Source organism: Trypanosoma brucei, chromosome 7 (assembly GCF_000002445.2).
Source record: "Trypanosoma brucei brucei TREU927 chromosome 7, complete sequence".
NCBI lineage: Eukaryota > Euglenozoa > Kinetoplastea > Trypanosomatida > Trypanosomatidae > Trypanosoma > Trypanosoma brucei.
In genome coordinates, this window is record NC_007280.1 from 101,508 (window position 1) to 121,164 (window position 19,657).

At 46.8% G+C, this 19,657-nt stretch overlaps 7 protein-coding genes across 7 annotated transcripts, besides 5 other annotated features; all 7 read right to left on the reverse strand.

Moving 5' to 3' along the window:
* Positions 1 to 19,234: part of a sequence feature (sequence corresponds to BAC RPCI93-8P12) that runs on past the window's edge.
* Positions 575 to 1,123, reverse strand: Tb927.7.520 (hypothetical protein, conserved; the record flags this gene model as incomplete). The annotated part of the gene is made up of 1 exon (XM_840583.1): positions 575 to 1,123. The coding sequence occupies one exon, from the start codon at positions 1,121 to 1,123 to the stop codon at positions 575 to 577; it is 549 nt and encodes a 182-aa protein (XP_845676.1).
* Tb927.7.530 (hypothetical protein, conserved) lies at positions 1,820 to 6,508 on the reverse strand (the record flags this gene model as incomplete). Its single annotated transcript, XM_840584.1, has 1 exon — positions 1,820 to 6,508. The coding sequence occupies one exon, from the start codon at positions 6,506 to 6,508 to the stop codon at positions 1,820 to 1,822; it is 4,689 nt and encodes a 1,562-aa protein (XP_845677.1).
* Positions 6,766 to 6,800: a microsatellite.
* Positions 7,310 to 7,338: a microsatellite.
* On the reverse strand, positions 7,436 to 8,809 carry Tb927.7.540 (chaperone protein DNAJ, putative; the record flags this gene model as incomplete). The annotated part of the gene is made up of 1 exon (XM_840585.1): positions 7,436 to 8,809. The coding sequence occupies one exon, from the start codon at positions 8,807 to 8,809 to the stop codon at positions 7,436 to 7,438; it is 1,374 nt and encodes a 457-aa protein (XP_845678.1).
* Positions 9,421 to 9,440: a microsatellite.
* On the reverse strand, positions 9,959 to 11,458 carry Tb927.7.550 (hypothetical protein, conserved; the record flags this gene model as incomplete). The annotated part of the gene is made up of 1 exon (XM_840586.1): positions 9,959 to 11,458. One exon carries the CDS (start codon positions 11,456 to 11,458, stop codon positions 9,959 to 9,961), a length of 1,500 nt encoding a protein of 499 aa, XP_845679.1.
* Tb927.7.560 (hypothetical protein, conserved) lies at positions 12,570 to 14,891 on the reverse strand (the record flags this gene model as incomplete). The annotated part of the gene is made up of 1 exon (XM_840587.1): positions 12,570 to 14,891. The coding sequence occupies one exon, from the start codon at positions 14,889 to 14,891 to the stop codon at positions 12,570 to 12,572; it is 2,322 nt and encodes a 773-aa protein (XP_845680.1).
* On the reverse strand, positions 15,487 to 16,080 carry Tb927.7.570 (prefoldin, putative; the record flags this gene model as incomplete). The annotated part of the gene is made up of 1 exon (XM_840588.1): positions 15,487 to 16,080. One exon carries the CDS (start codon positions 16,078 to 16,080, stop codon positions 15,487 to 15,489), a length of 594 nt encoding a protein of 197 aa, XP_845681.1.
* Tb927.7.580 (GTP-binding protein, putative) lies at positions 17,087 to 19,135 on the reverse strand (the record flags this gene model as incomplete). The annotated part of the gene is made up of 1 exon (XM_840589.1): positions 17,087 to 19,135. One exon carries the CDS (start codon positions 19,133 to 19,135, stop codon positions 17,087 to 17,089), a length of 2,049 nt encoding a protein of 682 aa, XP_845682.1.
* Positions 19,235 to 19,657: part of a sequence feature (sequence corresponds to BAC RPCI93-29K4) that runs on past the window's edge.

A 19,657-nucleotide genomic window follows, 5' to 3' on the forward strand; every position in this document is an offset into this window, starting at 1 on the left:
ATGCATGTACGCATGCTTGTATGTGTGTGTGTGTGTGATTACGTAGCACCGATTCTATATGTCTCGTGGTCGCAAATGAGGAAGTAAACTTCAAACAATAACAAAAATAAAATAAAATAGAAATCCTAAACGAATAAAAGAAATTGATAGGAGACAGTATGATAACGAAAATGACAAAAATACAGTCCAACCAAACCAAAGAAGAAAAAAAAAAGAAAGTTTATACACCTTCGTGCCCCTTTTAAACATGTGAAAAAAGCCATTAGCCTCGTGTAACTAATGGTGCCTTCATGTAAGGGTTCACATTTATTGTGCCTCAACGGACCCGGAGTGCAATGAATACTCAAAATGTGCGCGCAACATTCGAAAAAAAAAATGAGACAACTGGTTCAGTACTACGTAATCCCGTGGTAGCTATCCACGATAGGGGTGAAAACTGGAAACAAAAAAGAAAACTATTAAAGTATCCAGATTTCAGTACAAAAAAAAAAAGAATGGGGAAAGGAATTAGAGTCGATGTAAGTCACCACCTCACTAATGGAACGTACCCACAACACACAACATATTACTTCCCTTAGCCGGGGCCTTTTTCTTTTTCTTTCTCCCTTTCTCCCCTCTCCTCATCCTCAGGTTTAACTAAACCCACAGCAAAGGGTTGAAGCATGCTTTCACATGATACCCATCGATGGTAATAGTTGAATAGCTCCGTTGCGTCTCTCCCACCACAAAGCTGAAGCATCCGCTCCCCTCCCGGGTGAAAATGCTGAAACTTTGTGCAGTCATACACCACGGAACCTATAACTATCCATAGATCATCAGGTGTGTTGTGTCTCCTGATTTCACTTATACTAAGGTACGGTAACTTTTTTTCATTAGTCTCCCGTTTCATCTTCCTCCATATGCTCTGCAATATTCCACCCCAGTCAACCATTGAGAAACCGGCTCTACATGAACTCTTCGCGCGCAACATAACATCCAACGTCTCACGGGTGACTTCCATCCGAAACGGCTCATCATCCGCTGAACGCCCAGCCGTGGATGGATTTTGTGAAAACGCCTCCTTTTCTGAATCAGTGCTGAGCTCGTTGGGTGATTCGGGGTTTCCTCCGTCAGGCAAAGACATGGGTTAAGCGTTGAACCTCTGCACTGCTAAACCTGAACGACCAGGCAATTATATTAAACGCTTCTTGTGTTAAAATTAAAACGAGATGTAGGGGTATTTAATTATTTAATTATGTACTCGACCCCACTCGAGCAGCGGGTGTGGGCGTTACCGTTCTTACTATAAGTTTCCAACTTCTACAGGAATGAACACGTCTAATTGAGTACGCAAAGGAATAAAAGACTGGGAACTTGGCCTAGGGAGAGGACGACCAAAAACAGGAACATAACAGATCCGCAAAGAACGAATGAAATAGGAAGGAAACAGGAAGGAAAAGGGGTTGATTTCGCAAAAGTAACAAGTGGACTCCACTGGAGGGATACGAGTTGACGACAATCAACCATACACAAAAATGACTGTACAGATGCTCCTTGCAAAGTAGAAACAATGAGTGAGGCAAGCGGCTAGTCTCAAAACTACGCACGTATATAAATATATGTATGTGCGTGTTCGTACATGGCCAACAAGTAAAAAATATATATAATACCAAAAGGCAAACAGCCACACAAGTCATGGATACCGTGCGGCGAAGAAGGTGAGCAGGCGGCAACGGTAGCAAAAAAAAAAAAGGAAAAAAGAAGGTAAAGTAAAACACAAGCACCACAAAGCAAACATCCCATAAACCACCCCAATGTGAAAGAAATCAACTTACGCCACTCAACTTTCACTACTAGCTGGCTTACGGCCAAACAGCCGGTCCCGTTGCTGCACAATCACTTCTAGATTGGGAGCTTCATCTATTGTGAACTCTTGTGGACACTTAAATGGTTCGGGCCGCCAACGTCGCTCAGTGCCCAACACAACCCGGTCAGCATCGGGAACAACAGGGGGAACGAAGGAACATGCGAAGGGCACGTGATTAAGTTCTTCCGGCAGACGTGTTGAACTGCCAGTCCCCGAAAGGGCAGCGATGCCACCATACTTTGGAACTCGTCGTATTGCCCAGTCACTCCATACAATGCGGTCGTCCATACCAGAGGGTGGACACGCAGGCACAGGAGGCAGCAAATCTTTGCGAGTGTAACGTGAAGGAACTACGCTCTCTGTTGAGTCATCATCATCACCCAGAGGAGGGGAACCCAAGGGAAGCCTTTCCGCACATCTATCTACAATGCGGGAAAAGACACTTGTCTCTGTGATAACTGGCTTTTGTGGAGGCGCTGATTTCACTTCAGTCTTTTTCTTGAAATCATCCAGCGCAGGGAATGGCGGTGGGGGTGGAGGAATGGCAGGTCTGAAGTTCGCCGCTCGGACAGCAGCTGCATTGTCGTTCCCACCATCCAGCATTGAAAACAGGTTTGGTGCCCTGATATGTGGCGGGCGTGGAAGGGTGAAACTTTCGATAGGCTCTGTATTCAGTGGAACAGCGAGACCAATAACAGTTGACGTTACTTCCCACCAAAGTTTAAACGCCTCAACTTCAGCGTCTGGAGATGCGGGCAACTTCCGTAGTTCGTCAACAGGTGGTAAAGCCGCACACCCGTGTAATGCAAAAGAAGGCCCCTTTCCCATCCCATCTGTCGAGGGGTCACAATCCAAAATGGGTCTACCGGCCATGTTTGTAACGATAACAGACCCATCTGCACGGCGGAATAAACCACGTGATACCCACTGACCCTGTGACCAGCAGCCGGCATACACTTCTCGATTTCTGCCGTAGCGCCTTATTGCAAGCATGCGGCCGCACTTCAACCTCTGGAAGCAGCGATCACACACGCGCTGCTGTCCGTCCATTTTGAAATGTGGGGGCATAGAGGCACGCGACTGTGAGCAAGCATCGCAAAAAACCTCACCACAAAGACGACAATGATGACGCCGAATGAAAAAGGTAAATGTAGCACTGCAGAGAGAACAGTGCGATGCCTTGTCGTCGTTCACCATTACAGGTAACATGAAGCAGTCGTCCCGCTCGTTTCCGTTGGCATATGTAGTTTCATACACAGATTCCGTGGCTGCATCATGAATTGCCACAGAACCACATAAAACACCATTACGCCATTCACCCACAACTGCACATTCACCTGAAAATAACTCAAACCCATGACCATGTTGTTTACCGGCGACGAAGTTACCATAATAGACGCTACCTCCAAGAAGCAATTTCCCCATGCCTTCGATACGACCCGACGTGAACTCACCGCTGTACAAAAATCCGTCATCGTCCTGTAAAATCCCTGAACCGTGCCACACACCATGTTTCCACTCACCATTGTAGCGAGACTTTCCATCTTTACCACAACCGTATGACTGTCCACGGCCATGTTGACGACCCTTGGAGTCCAACTCTCCATGATATTTGATTGTCTTGAGGGCTCCGTTCTCCCACGTACCGGCGTAAGCAGTACCATCCGAGCAGCTGTACGCACCTTCACCGTGCCACTTGTCATCTGCAAACCCCCCAGTGTAGGTTTCACCGTTCCAAAGAATCTGCGTACCGAAACCATGCCTTCGACCCTCCTTGAACCCTCCTAGGTAGTATTCATTTTTTCCCCACCAAAGGGAACCGAAAATGTGTGGGATGGCGGAGGAAATGTAACCCTCATAAATAATATACTCATCCTCCTTCGTTTGTGCCCGTGGGTCACAGGTCCCCTGCTCCGTGCCGGTAGTGCACCACAAATCTGGATTCACACTTTCTTCCTTGCCTTCTGGTGTGCTTGGAACTGGAGTTTTCCCATCTTCATCTTCACCACCACCAACAGCACCCGTTTCTTCACCCTCCTGTGAGGCACAGTTACAATACCGCATGGGAAGCCAAAGTGTGATGAATTGGGCTTCGAGTTGCAACGTACTAATACAAGTTGTACATGCCTGTAACTGCGATGGAGAGTTAACTACAGCAGGTGCTTCTGCTTCACTGTCGCCAATAGGCGTTGCCTTACACTGTCGCATCAAAGCCTCCAGCTTCGGGTGATCGCGCAGGTCCAAAGTGTTGTAACAGGAGTTGCAGCAAACCCGATCACAAATAGCACATTTTAGTTCCTTACGAAAAAATGTGAAGGGTTTCTCGCACACGGCGCAGACTTTGCCAGTACCGCTTTCTGAGAGAGGTGCTTCACTAATATTTTTTTCGGCGTTCTGCTTTAGAATTTCCCCGTGGTACGGAGCATTAGCTCGATGAGGGAAAACGAGTTTTGGGTGGCTCTGCACCCAATCGGCACGCATACAGACTCCGGAGTTAAATAGGACAACCCCACTGCCCTCTTGCAGTCCAAGACACATCGTTACAGGTGGTTTCCCAATAACTACATCGTTCTGCTTTTTCTTCTTTACCTTTGCGACTACGGCAGTGACGTCTGGGGCACTAATGGCAGCTGCTGCACATTGAGCCACAAGTAACTGGCATGACGAATAGGGAACGACGGTCGGCCTCCATTCACCACGAAGCAGATAATGCTCATGGCAAACAGTGGTCAGAACTTCACATTCCTTTTCCCCCTTTAAAGGTTCGTTGCGAAAGAAGCTCGTGAAGAGGGACATCAATGTGTTCGAGCCATCCCTCTGCTCCTCCTTCTGTGACTCAACCTGGTGTGCCGTATTGGCTGTAGCCAAACATTCCTCGGCAGGGTTGGTGACATTTTTCGTGCTGACGGCGTGGTAGAGCCCAACACCAATAGGAGAATCCAAGCGCCAGTCACCAGAAAAGTATGAACCGTCTGTGAACCACATACGACCACCAGGTCCATTGCGAAAACCGTCTTTGAAGCTCCCCACGTATAAATCACCGGATGGGAACTCCCACGAGCCGGAGTCGCACGAAAGTGTGTCATTTATCCAGTTGCCTATCAGGACGTGACCACACAACCGCAGGACTCCGGGCCCATGACGCACGCCCTGGCAAAATACGCCAAAGTGCTCCAACAAAGGAGATGTAGTGACATCCCCAGAAGGGGCTCCATCTCCACTCTTACCAGAGTTACCACCTGCCGGCAAACTACCGGGAATGCCACCACCTTTACTACCCTTACCCTTATGCGCCAGCAAGTTGCGGAAGACTAAACTTCCAACACCATTGAAACTGACACCATCCCATTCACCATCGTAGCCATCGACAAGAACGTCGTTGCGCCAGATTCCCGCCTGAATGGAGCCGTTCTTTCGTTGAAGGATTCCCTCACCCTCCCGGACGTCGTTAACAAAATTACCGCTATACTCCGAGCCATCGGCATACCGTAAATTTCCGCCCCCGTGACGCATGTTTTTCACGAACGAACCAAAGAAGAAATCACCGTTTTCGTACCAAACGAGGCCGCGCCCCTGCCGCATCTCACCAACCCACTCTCCCTGGTAGCATATTCCACCGTCGGCGGGCACCCGGTGCCAAAACATTGTTCCGTGCTTCCGCTCCCCGTTTTCGAAAACGCCCACAAACGTGGACACACCCGGGTACTTCACCACACCTTTGCCGTGTATGAGACCTTGCACAAAGTCTCCCTCTACAATCGCACCAAGTTTATGCAAGGTTGACTTACCTTCACCATGGCGTAGTCCACCTTTCCACATTCCTTCGTATATGTCACCATTCTTGTAGCGCATAGTGCCGCGCCCCTCGATCTTATCGTTACTGAAGTTGCCAAAGTATTCATCTCCATTGGGGTAACGCATGCAGCCTTCACCGTCACGCTTACCGCGCACCAACATCCCCTTAAACTCCCCACCATCCACATAACTAACCTTTCCGCCTCCATGCCGCTCATCCTTCAACCATTCACCGTCGTACACCTCGCCACTCGCACACTCAAGGCGCCCACGTCCGTGACGAGAATTCGAATTGAACTCCCCCTTGTAAACGTCTCCGTTAGCGTATCGCAAAATACCACGTCCGTGCCGGTGATAAGTGTGATGAAAATCCCCTTCATACTCCTTTGGTGGGTGGGTGAGTTCGTACTGTGAAACAGGAACAACACCGCGTTTGGATACTTCTCCCGGCCTGCGCTTATAAGTTATTTTTCCGCGACCGCACATCCTGCCACTGTTGAACTCACCCTCATATGTAAAACGGGTTGTATTAAGTACACCCTCTCCATGAAAAGCGCCGTTAGCCCAACGCCCCCCATACCGGTCCCCGCTGCCATATATGGATGAAGTATCCTTGAAGATAACAATTCCAAGACCGTGTGGTTTGTCGAGCAGCATGTCACCATAATATTCACTTCCATCCGGCAGTGTGTGGGGTGACAGGTTTTCTTGTTTTGCCGGATCAAACTCGGTTACCTTCTGAAGAGTCACTGGTAGGGTGAGGACAGGGGAGGCGTTAAAAAAAGCTGGCGGAGCAGGTGTGGGGTACTCGTTCCGTGTTAAAATCTCGGAATTATTACTACTACTATTGTTATTGTTATCGGGCATAACCGCTCAATTTTCTTTTCCTCGCAGGCTTTCACAACACAAATGGAGGAAGAAGCTGAGGAGCATTTGGAGACGAAACATGTGAATGAAGGGACAAATGTACAGACAATTTTGGAGAAAACCTTTTGCATATGTGTACTTGTCGGTTTTACATGAAGGCATGGGAATAACCAACACTGCTCAGCAGGAGCAGGTGGTTCAACACGTGTGTGTTTTGGGGCGGGGGGGGGGGGGGAGGGGGAAGATGAATCAACCCCACAAAGACGGAGAAAGAGACAGAGACAGAGATAGAAGCGGCCAATGGCAGCGACATTTCTTTTTTGGTTTCCCTTCTCTTTCCACCTCCTCAATTCTAGTCATCATTCCAACAAAGTATTTAAACGCTAAACCTTGAACACGTGCTGAGACAGCATTTCATAGGTTAACAAACGCATCCACATAAAATAACAATCCAACGTTACACGTACGTATTGATGTCACACTTCGACGATATCACCTTTACCTTTTTCTACTTTTCTTATTTTCTTTCCCTATATAATTTTTTTTGCGCGTGTGCGGACACAACTTGTTTCCTTCCCCACGACTTTCCCCCACTTCCGCGTACCCCCTTTTTTTTTACTTCTTTTTTTTCCTTCCTTCCTCCCTTCATACACCGAATAGGTTGCCGTCCCAACGGATGTACCTGCTGCAACCGTAGCAAACCCAATAAAGGCGGGCGGGGGGGGGGAGGGAGAGGACCCGAAACGCAAATAAAAAGCCTAGTAACTGCATTTTTTTAAAAAAAATCGAAGTGTCACATTCATATAAATATATATATATATATATTTATAATTTTTTTCGTGCAATTCTCAATATAACTGATGCCCCTTTTTTTTTTCCACACAACTTTTGTTGTTGTTTGCGTGGATTCGGGTACAACCATCTTACTTACAGAAAACCAACATACCGCAATGGTCCTTTTCCAAGACCCGTTAACTCAAGAAAGGAAGAGTAATACTGCGCGTACGCAACAAATGATTTTACAACCAAAGATGCCACCGCAACCAACACGGTACTACCGTCGTGCGTTGACAACGGGAAATCGTTGAAACGACTAAATACCCCCGGAATTTGAATATTGGCACATGCCTGATCATATTTCCTACGCTTACTGTCCGTCCCTAACGTTTCGTATGCCTGGTTTATTACTGCCATACGTTCCTGTGCCGCATTCTGAGCTTCCGCCTCCTTTGGCGCATGATCGGGGTGATTCTGAAGTGCTGCAGCGCGGTACGCCCGCTTAATGTCTTCAAGGCTCGCTGTGCGCTCCACTCCAAGCACTTCATAATAGTCAACAGTTGACAAGGTGGTGGGGTAAAAGAAACTGCCAGTATTCCAATCATCTTCACCATCATGTGCTGAAGATTCGGCGTTGGATCTGGCGTCATCGGCCCGTGCCTCCGCCTCAGTTGTTGGATGAAATCTCTCCAATTCTTGGAGCAACTTAACCCCCAACCTGCGACCCGATTTGCCAATGGCCGGTCCTAAAAGCAGAAGCAGTGTTCGTTCACACCAGAAAATACATCCAGAGCTGGGGTTACGAGATACCCGCCCACCAAACCAGGCCCCAACACTGCGTGCGCACACAATAAGCACTGAATGCGTAAGCGATTCAACTGTGGTAGACAAGTACCGTTTAACCATCGGCCACAGCGCATCCTTCTCATCGCGTGACCTGTAAAACAACACCGCCCAAGCTATTTGCTGAATGATGTGCTCAGTGATCTCACTGACCAGGCTACTGGCTACGACAGCCGTCGGTGTAGATGATGCGTAACTACTGTTGTAAAAGGAAATAGATTCACCGTAGTCGTTAACACCATCGGTACCGTCATCTCCCAAGGAAGGCAGGCCGACTATTGTATTCCTCACCCAGTTCCACAGGAACGACGGAACAAAAATCTTTGCCACGCTGCAAGGAAAGTGAGTGATCCAGCAATTAGTGAAACGGTAATGCTGAACGTAGGGGAAAGTGCAGTGAAGCACTGCGGCACGGTGAAGAAGTAAGGAGTTACTGCTAGTGAAATAGGCTACCACACACCATTCCACCACACGTTGGGATAGTTGCGCAATCACTATATTCACAGTGCGAGAAAACAATCCCAGCCCCTTACCACAGTTACTACCAGCTGTACCAATCGATCTGAAGATTGCCTTCAGCACATCGACGTTGAAGGCCGAACCGGCAAAATATTCGTAAAACAGCATTGGAATCAACCGGAAGCCATGCGGCACATCGGTTTTGGGATCTGCGGACGACATAGTGTTGCCTCTTTTGCTTCTCTCCCTTGATTCCTCTCCCCAATGTGTAGAGAAAGGAAAATTAGAAAGTAGTTAAAGGGAAATACAAAATAAATAAATAAATAACGTACAGACTTGAGTCGGAGCGTGGAAATTTAGTTCCATCACCACCTTCCTCCACCGAATCGTTTTTTAGTTGTAAAAAGAAAGTTTCTGATAAGAGCAACAAAGCAAGTGTTGGTAATATCATCCATCCGTACTAATTCCTCCTTGCAAGTGACCTTATCTGTTTGCGAGGACTCGGGGAAAGGAAATGAAGCTCACGTCTCATTTTTTACTTTTTACACATCCTCCCAACCTGAGTCATATAAACGGTAAAGCTCAATATTTTGTTGCCGGCATTTTTCTTATGCGCTCGTAAATTGGTTTCTTATACGCTGTATTATTCCTTCTTCAGCAAAGTTATTTGCACACCACTGCAGTGAAGGTTACACGTTTTTTTTATTTTTTGCGGACACACCGAAACAAACAAAAAAGGAGGGAAATGGGTGTAAGTTCCTGCGTAGCAACGAAGCGCACGACAGAAAGTGAAACATAATTAGAAAAGAGACAGCGAGAAGAGGTGGACAAAGATAAATAAATAAATAAATAATGATTTAATAACAGGATAATTAAACACGAGGAAATGATGATCCTGAAGAGGGACACCAAACATTTCCTTCGTGTTAATCACATAACACACGCCCATAAAAAAAAAACTTCGTCCGCTTACCTTTTGTACTGCCCGACCGCTGTTGATGTTTTACCCACTCGCGCCACTTCTTCAGCCTCTTTCACAATGTTTGTTGTGCGTAACTCACCTTTTTCTTTTATGTGCAAAGTTTCGGCTAACGTAGCGTTGGGTGAGTGGCAACCAATCGTGTATATATAAGAAGCTACTTTAGATTTGGATACCTATGCGTAGAAGGGTTAGAAACAATGTAGAACAAAGACACCGAAAAGGGAAAAACAAACACGCACATATCTTTCAATTTGTGCATGCTTCTATAAACTCTATGCCGTCATCCGTCCAAAATTTCTTTCACTGTTTTCGTCTTCCCCCCCCCCTCCCCAGCTTCCTCTATGTGAAGCAGAAGATGACAATAAGCGTTGTATGAAAGAAGGTTACTTTTACATTCTGTCAATGTAATCATAATTCCATACATTTACCCGGTGATCACCACCAGAGGACAAAATAAATTTCTTTTCCTTGCTAAAGGCAATGCGATAAACAAACCTTCGGTGCGCCACGGCTCGCCAAAGCGGCTCTCCAGTCATGGCATCTGTGAGTCGCATGTTATCATCCCGTCCACATGAAAGTATAGCTCGACCTCTGGGAGTAAACTTAACCATATGAACTGGTTTTTCGTGGTGCCGCAGCAGCAGCGTTGGAGATGATGAGTTCCTAATGTCCCAAACACGTATGACACCGTCTATCCCGCAGGAAGCGAATACTTGCTCATCATTACGGAGGGCGCAGCACCACACAGTAGATGCATGATCAATGAACCGATCTATGACACAGTCGCCGCCGCTGCGGAGATCATGAGCGTAAATTATGTTATCATCCCCCGCAGAAAGGGCGAAGTGGTTGTTTAGATCAGATGTCACAACCGTAAACACGGAGGCGGCGCTACACCCAATGGTTTGTACGCATGTGCTGGTAGATGCATCCCATATACGGACCGTACAGTCCATAGACGCCGTCGCGACACGGTCATCGCCTAAAAGAAAGTCCACACCATACACTTTTCGTTGGTGCCCGGAGAATACGCAACTCGTGGATCCGTCAACGCTGTGCATTGACGCTGTACAGTCGGAGCGCCCAGCCACCACGTGCCTTTCGTCGTGCGAAAGCGCATTAGATAAGACAACACTATCTTGTACATCGAATTCTGCAGTAACCTCGGCCGTTTTCAGATCCCACCGCAACATTTGTGCCTTCGTGCCAGAAAACACCGTTGTACCATTGCTGGTGAGAGACATGGCATACGAAGTTGTCTTTTCTGTTAAAATAGAACGCACCAGGTTCGGTACCTTCTCTGGTTCTGCCTTGGTGGTGGTGGCACTCCCTACATCGTGGACGGCATTCTCTTCAGATTCGAACAATTCCATGGGTGAGGGTGTTTCACGTGGCGAGTCTTCCGCAAAGGGATCATTGGGCACCTTACGCTTTTCCTGGTACGTTGTAGTGCCGTTGGATACTTCAACCTCCACTCGCTTGACTTGACGCGGGCGGGCATTACTTCCTGCACACAAGTGCTCCATTTTAACCAAATTGACGGTACACATACGTTTTTTCACGACAACGAGACATTCCGTCATATTGGAGCGCCGGGCCTCATCGAGCCTCTCACAGGCATCAGGTGGGTACAGTTCCCATTCACCGGGCATGTCAAGATCCTCTACAAACCACGCGAATTTTCTCGTTGAATCGTCCGGCGCGTCGTCGTCTTCCGGTGGCGGTGGTAAATCCTCCTGAATACATAATGGGATGGTAACATATCCAATTCCATTAAAGCGAGGTTCACCAACACGTCGCTTCGTTTGAAGTCGCCGAACACTGCGGTCCGTGGAAACTTGCCTGGCGCTGGTTGCTTTTTTCCGCGGTATGCTTCCACCGCCACCCATTATTAGTAGTATACACACGCCTCCTCTTAATCTTACTCGCTAAATCCGATAGCCTTTCTGATCAAAAAATAAAAAAAAAATCCGTTCTCCTGCTGCTGCAAACAACTCAAAAAAGAAAAAAGTTCGTGATGCTTCCTCCCAGTTGGGTGAGAGCTGGAGAAACTCAGTTCTTAACAAGATGATATATAGAAGTTACGCGCATCCACAAAGTAGAATTCAATAAAGCATTTGTTCATTCTACCGTCCTTTCTCAAGCCACGGGTGTAACGGCGGCAACAATGTCACCAGTACAAGAAATAGAGGGAAATAATGAGACGATGGCACCAACTTACACCAAATCGGTTACCCGAGCTGTTTTTTCTTTTTTTTTTGTTCTTTTAATCCTCCTACTGTTAGTTTCTTCCCTGTTATTTTCCCCCATTTTTGGAAAGTGTTTTAACACTAAGAGAAGAATGTGAGACATTACCTTTAATTTCTCTCATCTGTATCGTCGTTATTTCCCCCCTCTCATCACTGCTGGTTATTTCTGCATTGCGCCATGACACTTACGCAACTTTTAAACATTTGTCGCAAACTCAGTTCCCGCCTTCGCTGCGGCACACAATAAAAATTAGTTGGATAAAACACTGAAGAGGCGCCACACTGATCCAAATTTGATGCGCCTTGTCATGGGTCAGGTCACAGCGACAGAAGGACCCTTTTTCAACTTACACTATATTTCATATTTGCGCATCTAATGCCGATCTTGCTGTTGTACTTTTGATTGCTTTCGCTACGAAAAGTAACTTACTGCGTACCTCCAATATACCTCGATCTTCGCTACTTCACAGCATCCTTCAGTGAACAAACTGATGTTTGTGAGGTAAGGAAAAAAAAAACAACAGGCCCAAACGATAGTTTTCATTAAAAGAAGGCAAAAGGCGCGAGCACACAAACCAAAACTAATATACACATATACATAAACGTGGACGTGCGTAAATGATAGCTGTAACAATTCGTTAAGAGTAAACAACCCGCTCGCAGAAAATGAAAACAACCGGGTACTGCATATGTGATAACATATATATATATATTATGGGCGTTAAGAAACTGTAAAAAAAGGAGGAGAGGACTAACGTAAAGTCGATCCCACTGCATTTTTCGCATCAGTTAGGTCAGTAAGCCACTGCTTATTAGTGTCGACGCCCGTTCTGCGGAACACTTCATCGATTTGTGGGATAATTTCTTCTTTGATCATCCGAGTCCATTCTTCCACGCAACGGCTCTCCACTTCACACACATCAGTGTTGACCCCATCCGTCTCCTCACACCCCTCATTTCTGGAAGAGCACATGTTGTGCTCAACAGCTTTAAGTGAAAGCAGTTGACGGAGCATATAAGCAACAGCAAGCGCGGCTGTGGCGGGGTCATCGTTTTTGCATGACGATTCAATGATCATTTCGCAAGTACGTAAAGGAAGTGAGTATCCCTTCCAGCGAGTGGTGACTCCGCAATCCTCACTATTAATCTCCTCATCAGTGAGCTGCTTTTGTTCATCAATGTTCCAACGACTTTCAGCATAACGGTATATATGGCTGAACACATCCTTCACCATATCATGCATACCCCAGGTGTACAAACACTCAACAAAGATAGACACGGATGGATACCTCCAATCCCATTGATTATACGACTGGGTGAAAATGACCATAACAGGAGGGATGCCAGTTCCAGTTTCCCCTGTAATTTCCCCTTCGGCGGTTGCCGTATAGAACAAGCCATCGAGAACACCCTCAAACAACAAGCAAAACACTTCTTGTCTCACATTCACCTGATCCCTATTTCGTTGGCGTTTACGATGACCACTACGCCCTTCTGGCAGCCGCAGAAGCAAATGCCGTAGGCATCGAAGCGCAGCCTCCGTCCCTTCCTTCCATATCTGTAATGAATCGTCACCACAGGAATCCTTATAGTTACTTTTACAAACATCATTGGAGTTTGTACACATAAAAAACTTATCCTTTTCTACCCCACCCTTCGGACCTGTTGCCTTTTTCTGAAGATCGCGCTGTCGCCTTAATATGTGTCTAACCAACCAGACACACACATGAGAGGTTTTTACGTCCTGAGCAGTACCAGCGAGCCGCTGCCGCTGTGAAAGTATGCAGGGCCCCTCCAGTACATGAGAAATTGCGCTTCTACGCGTTAATTCAGATTGGAGCATGTCACTAATCCCGTTCAGAAATTGTATGTAGAGCTGGGGATTGAATTTCACACAAAACCCTTCAGGTGCTACAATGGAGGCAATGGAATGCCTACTTCGAAGGAAAGGATTGAGATGCACGGCTTGAAGTTGCATACCCACTGATATAAAGCGGCAGAACGCTTCCTGCGCTGTACCAATGGGCCCGTGGCACTGTACCACACGTAAACAGCAAGCCCGACCAGCGGCGAGTATATCACTAATATGATGTGCAGGATCAAACTCCGACCATAACATATCGTTGACACCGTCGTGGCATCCATTTTCTTCCTGGGGCTCTATTTTGAGCGAAGGCACTTCCCCCGTGGTGATGCGGCGTAATATCTCAAGTATCATCAAATAACCGTCAGATCCTAGTGGTAATCCTCTTTCAGGACAATCCAGCAAAAGAATCCGAAATGCATCTTTGTGCAAAGAGAGATCACACTCGCCGGTGCCTCCGCCCGAGGCACATTTAAGAAGATAACGCGCATATGACACATGCAGATGCGATGACCTTCTTACAACCTCTTCAGGAAAATTTTCAGATGAGGTTGAGGAAGGCGGCATAAGCGAAGTATGAAGCGTTTGATAAGCAGCCTTGACCACATTCTGCGGCGCCCCAAAGTGAATAAGGCACTGCAAAAGACTCCCACATAAATCGATCTGTTGCTTAGCAGTAAGACTCACTCCCCCCTCTGATGAGGGAAGATTCAAAAACAGTCGTAATGCCAAATCCCATAGGACAACACCCTCCAGAGATGTTTTCGCCTTAATTTCACCTTTTTCTTTCGTTTCACACGGGCCATTAGACGCACCTTCTCGATGCCGTCTTACACTGTCGAAACCCCTCTTGTTTACCTTCGCCAAAGCTGATATCAGTAATTGTGTTGCCCCCACCCTCTCGTCAGCCGATAAATCCAGTAATTTATTCTCTTGACACATGTTCTCACAGCAGGCAATTAGTTGTGATGTCTCCAAGGTTGTTTGGCAATCGAATCCCTCGTCGTTCCCCTCATCACAAATATCGGAGGACACAACCTTCGTATTATGGGGGTTCTGTTGTCTCATATGCTGGCGCCTTAGCAAAGAGATTACGCCCCGCACATCACAACATCTCCTCTGTTGCATCCCAAAGGTGTGCAAGTACCCAGAAGCAAATGAAACTCGAATTATTGCATGCCGCCTAAAGCCCCGGTGCAGTACAAACATATCAGCTGAACTATAAGCAATGAACGATCCAGTTACTAACCGGTGCGGTGACACCCCATGCTACAAAACAGAAAGGCAACAAGAATATTATCAGCTCTGCGAAAGAAGAGGGATACAGAGTAACTATTGAGTCGAGCGTGCGCGTATTTTGAGGGAAGTTTGATGTGATGGGGCACAGCACATCGATGAAGCACTCTGATGAGATTTTTAAAGAAAAAGAAAAGAGTAGAGGCAGGGCGACTTGTGGACGAGGGCTCATTTCAAAACTTCAGTAGTTTAGTCTATCATCATAGTGAAGCGACCAGACACACTTCTGCAGGTGCATATAGGAGGAACAGTATGAGAAAAAGAGAGGGGATTCTATGCATCGCTTCGAAAAAGGGTTTTAAAAAAAATCACCCTGTATGTCCCTGTTTAATGTGTCCATCCACCTGATTCTCAATATATTTTATATTCCCTCCACTCTTCTCACTTACAGTTACCTCTTTCATTTAACCTGCATTCGGCCACAGTGAGAAAACCCAAAACTTTGTGTCCCTCACCTTGTTTTAAAGCGTCCCCTCTCGTCACAATCCTCACCACAACGCCACTCACATTATTTCTCTGAGGTTTCCTTCTTGTTATCTTTCGCCCGTTTGTTCTTCAGGTCGTAGTTGTACACCCGTGAAATATTGATCTGCAGGTTGGTTATTTGTTCCTGCAGCCACGCAAGGTCCTCTTTGGTATTACGCATATTGACCTCCGCGTTGCTGAGGTTCTTCTTAAGTAACGCTGATGCTTCTTCGAAGGTGTACTCAACCATCACTTTGGCACCCATCCACAAATGAACAGTCTTCTGTGGCCTTACAATGGCTTCACCGAAGACAGAATCCGTAAGACAGTAATAAGAGCGAATACCGGCCCTTTTCCCGTCTTCCTCCTGTTGCTCTGCCTCCTCTAGCTGCTTCTGCAGAAACTCCAGTGAGTTTAGGGTTTTCTTAATAGTCGGTATTTTGTAATCAAGATTGGCAAGGCTGCTCACAAGGCGCTTTTCCATGTGCTCGTATTTTGAAGACTCCATCAGTAAGTTACTGATGACCGTGTCAGCGCCACCGCCATTGCTGACGTAAGCAGCAACGTCCGGTATGTACGCAATGCGCGGGATATTACGTGGATTCACGTAGTCCTCGGGAAATTCGTACTTTTCCATTACCTTCTTATCTGTTGACCCGTATTACCTTAAGAAACGCGAATGAGAGAATGAAGGAGAATACTAACAGCATGGGTGCCTGTTCACTATTAAGAGAAACCTTGGTTTTAACTATTACGTTCCACTTACCCACAGGTACAGAAACAGGCATATATGTATTCGTATTCGCGACAATTTTTGTCCCTCCGCTCCCGCCAGCGCTATTCACAAGCACACACACGCGCCTCCATTTTGAGTTTTCTTTTTTTTTTTCCTGCCGACAGCTGCCTCACTTCACTCGCCGCCCCCCCCCCCATAAAGTTATCTCTCACTTGGTACGTCAAAATGCGAGATATGGTTGGGCATGCATTTCCATCAATGCCACGTAAGGAAGGACAGCACTTGTATATTTCGGTTCCAAACGAGAATATACACCTCTTCATGCCTGGAAAAACAATCAACGTGATAACACAACCCTCACAAGTGGTGAACGATAACCATTCCGGAACCCCAACTCCTGCTATTTCCTTTTATCCCTTCCACAAGTATAAACCATTATATACAAATATTTATGTGTGTATTTGCATGTAGCCGAAAGCACGGATGACAAAAAGTTTCTCCCGTGGTCCATTACATTTCTTCCTTCACCTTTCAGTGTTTCACAATCACTGATAGTGTTTTAACCTTATACGCGTACGCTTTATTCTGTCGTCAATTTGATTAGGATCGCTTCTGCAAGGGATGAAAACGTGAGAATGGGGTGAGGCATTTGAAAGTCTAATGCAAATGCGTGTTTTCCCCATCTGTAGTAACTACAAGCACACAATCACAACTTTCAGGCGTATTGAGATATGACAGCCAATACAACCAAATGACATCCCGAGTGCTTGACGGCACGCCTGCTTGTAATACAAATCGCTTCTGACAGAGAACGCGGCTTTAAAAAAAAAAAAAGACGATGAGCTCCTTCGGGCACACGAATCTTCCTATTTTGCTTTCAAGCCTCATGCGCTGTCATTGCCATTTGTTACACTGAACTGGCCAATGGCATTACTCGAAGTAGCAGATACGGACGGACCTCATTGTTAAACTCACTACTCTGTAGCCACGACAATTCAGGTGGTGAAAGAAACAAAACCAAGCGACCTTCATATGCCTCTTGCAACAACTCAATCGCCCCACGATGAACATCAAGCGTTCCTTTTCCACGCTTCACGAAGTAACCCTTTTTTCGTGCGTAACTCTCACACAACTCATAGGGGGACCACACATTTGGTGCACCGCATGGACCGTGTCTCCTACTGCTTTTCTCATCATCATCATCATCGTCGTAATAATCGCTTCTGGATAAACCGTATAAACGTTCGAGGTGCAGATGAGTTGCCAAATACGCCACGCCGCTTTGAGGGTCACGGGTTTGAGCTATTTGGTGCGTACCAAAAACGGCCTGTAAGGGACGTGGGAGACCAAAGACGGGAAAGGCGAGACCTGGAGAGTCAATAAGCACTACATTTTCCGATGGAATAGGGATCGTTTGCAGGTGTTTGGTGTGACCTGCTGTAGATGACACTGAAACCACCTTCGTTCCGCGAATGCAGTTGAGCAGACTTGACTTTCCAACATTTGGATGTCCGACAAAACCAATCCGTATGTATTCGTCCTCCTCATCCTCTTCGTTGCCCCTTTCCCTGTCACATTTGTGAACAGTAACACTTGTATTTCCACTTCCCGCACTTCGCCGCGAAAGGCCGATGTCACGGCATTGTTGCAGTAGCGAAGAAATCATGTTTGACACAATTTGCAGCTCTTTGTGATCTCGTCTGTCACGTTGAAGCTCCCGCTCCGCCTTTCGCATGCCTCTAAAGTTGTCTGTCTCCGCATACGACTCATCGTCACCACCCTTCACAATACCCTTAGCCACAGCAGCCGGAACCAACCTGCTAATCTCCTTTTCAAGGTCATCGCCATCGTCTTCTTCACCGTCGTCACTGCTATCATCTGTGCAAACTTGAAGCTTCCCCGTCCGTAGTTGCTCGTACAACTTATTACGTCGGTTTTTCTTCTTTCGCCGCTTCATTGCGTCACATGCCGTGTCGGTTCCAATTGCGGTTTCCTCCGATGGAAGGGCCGTAAAAGGGACAAGAGGAATCTCACGAACGATACCCGTGTCTGTCGCTTCTTCGTCGCTCGCTGCTACAACACCCATGGTCAGAAAGTATGATTGGAGGAATTCACTCCATTTATTTAGTGTTTGAGGGGGCACGAGGTCAGCTTTGTTGAGTACAACGACACAAGCCTTCCTGCACTCCCGGACAATGTAATGCAGAAGTGAGAGCGGTAGGTGCACAACGGGATAGCGAGCATCGGTAACAATGATAACAACATCGCTCAGCTCAACCGTGCGCCATAGTTGCCTCCAAACATCGATATTGCGCTCATAGGAACTCACCTGTAGCTTCTGCATTTCTCCAGGGAGCGAATAATTGTCCAGAGCCCGAACATATTCCTTGAAGCGAGCCTGTTCACGAGCGTCCACATGTGGGCCGTCGCGAAGGACATCACCTACTTCATCCACAACGTCATCTGTGTTGCTACTGTTGTTACAATCACTCATTGAGTCGCTCGCGTTGGGTTTAGACATAGGCACTCGGTCCACCGACCAGCCACGTGTTGGGATTTCAACAGAAAGGGGGATAATAGCGGCTTTGGTTGGACCCGGCATATTAAACCACGTACCGAAAGGTATTCCCTCCGGTCCCATAAAATGGCGGTTGGCCAAACGCTCGTAGGAGAGTTTCTTCCGCTCCGCAACCTCCTCTGCAGTTTCCTTAAGAAACACACTGCGTATGCCAACGCGATCCGCACCGTATTTGTACTCCTCTTTCTCATGTTGGCTGTCACTGTTGTGTTCAGCACCACTCGAGCCCTCCTGACGATATTTTTGTGTATTACACTCCTCAGTTGCACCATGTTCATCACGTTTTTTGCTTTCACTCTCCGTATTTTGTTGTTCCTTCTTCCGCTGGCGTTTCTCTTGCAGCTGCTTCTTCTTTTGTTTCCCGCTAAATGGTGCCATCTTCGACTTGGTGTAAGCTATTTCCTGTGTTCCTGCTGCCGTTACGAGTTATTACTTCTTCGCTCCACCTTCTTTCCTTCACCTTATGTTTACTCCTGCGCCTTACTTCAGTAACAAACGACTCAGATTGTCTCCCCTTCACTGTCGTGAAAAAAAAAAAAAACGGTTCCCCTAAGCAACATATATGCAAATAATAGAGCAAGAAGAGAAAGTGTGTTGACACGAAGTCAAAATTAGCGGAGAAAAAACTTTAAAATAGCTGTACAATTCCCTTTCCCCTTCCCAAAGAAAAAGAAATGCTTCGTGTCATGTGGTGCCCGCCCTTCCGCCCGCTCCATCGTTAAGTTACACAGAAACACCCTCCGACCATTACAGTCACGGCAGCAAACAAACAACATTCAACGGAACAGGAAGTGTTAATAAGAGACGCCCAAACAACCGTTGCTACGTCCTCTCTCAGCAGTGGGGACAATAATTAGCAACGTGTTTCAGCTCACACTTGCCAACGAACAAGTAACGCTT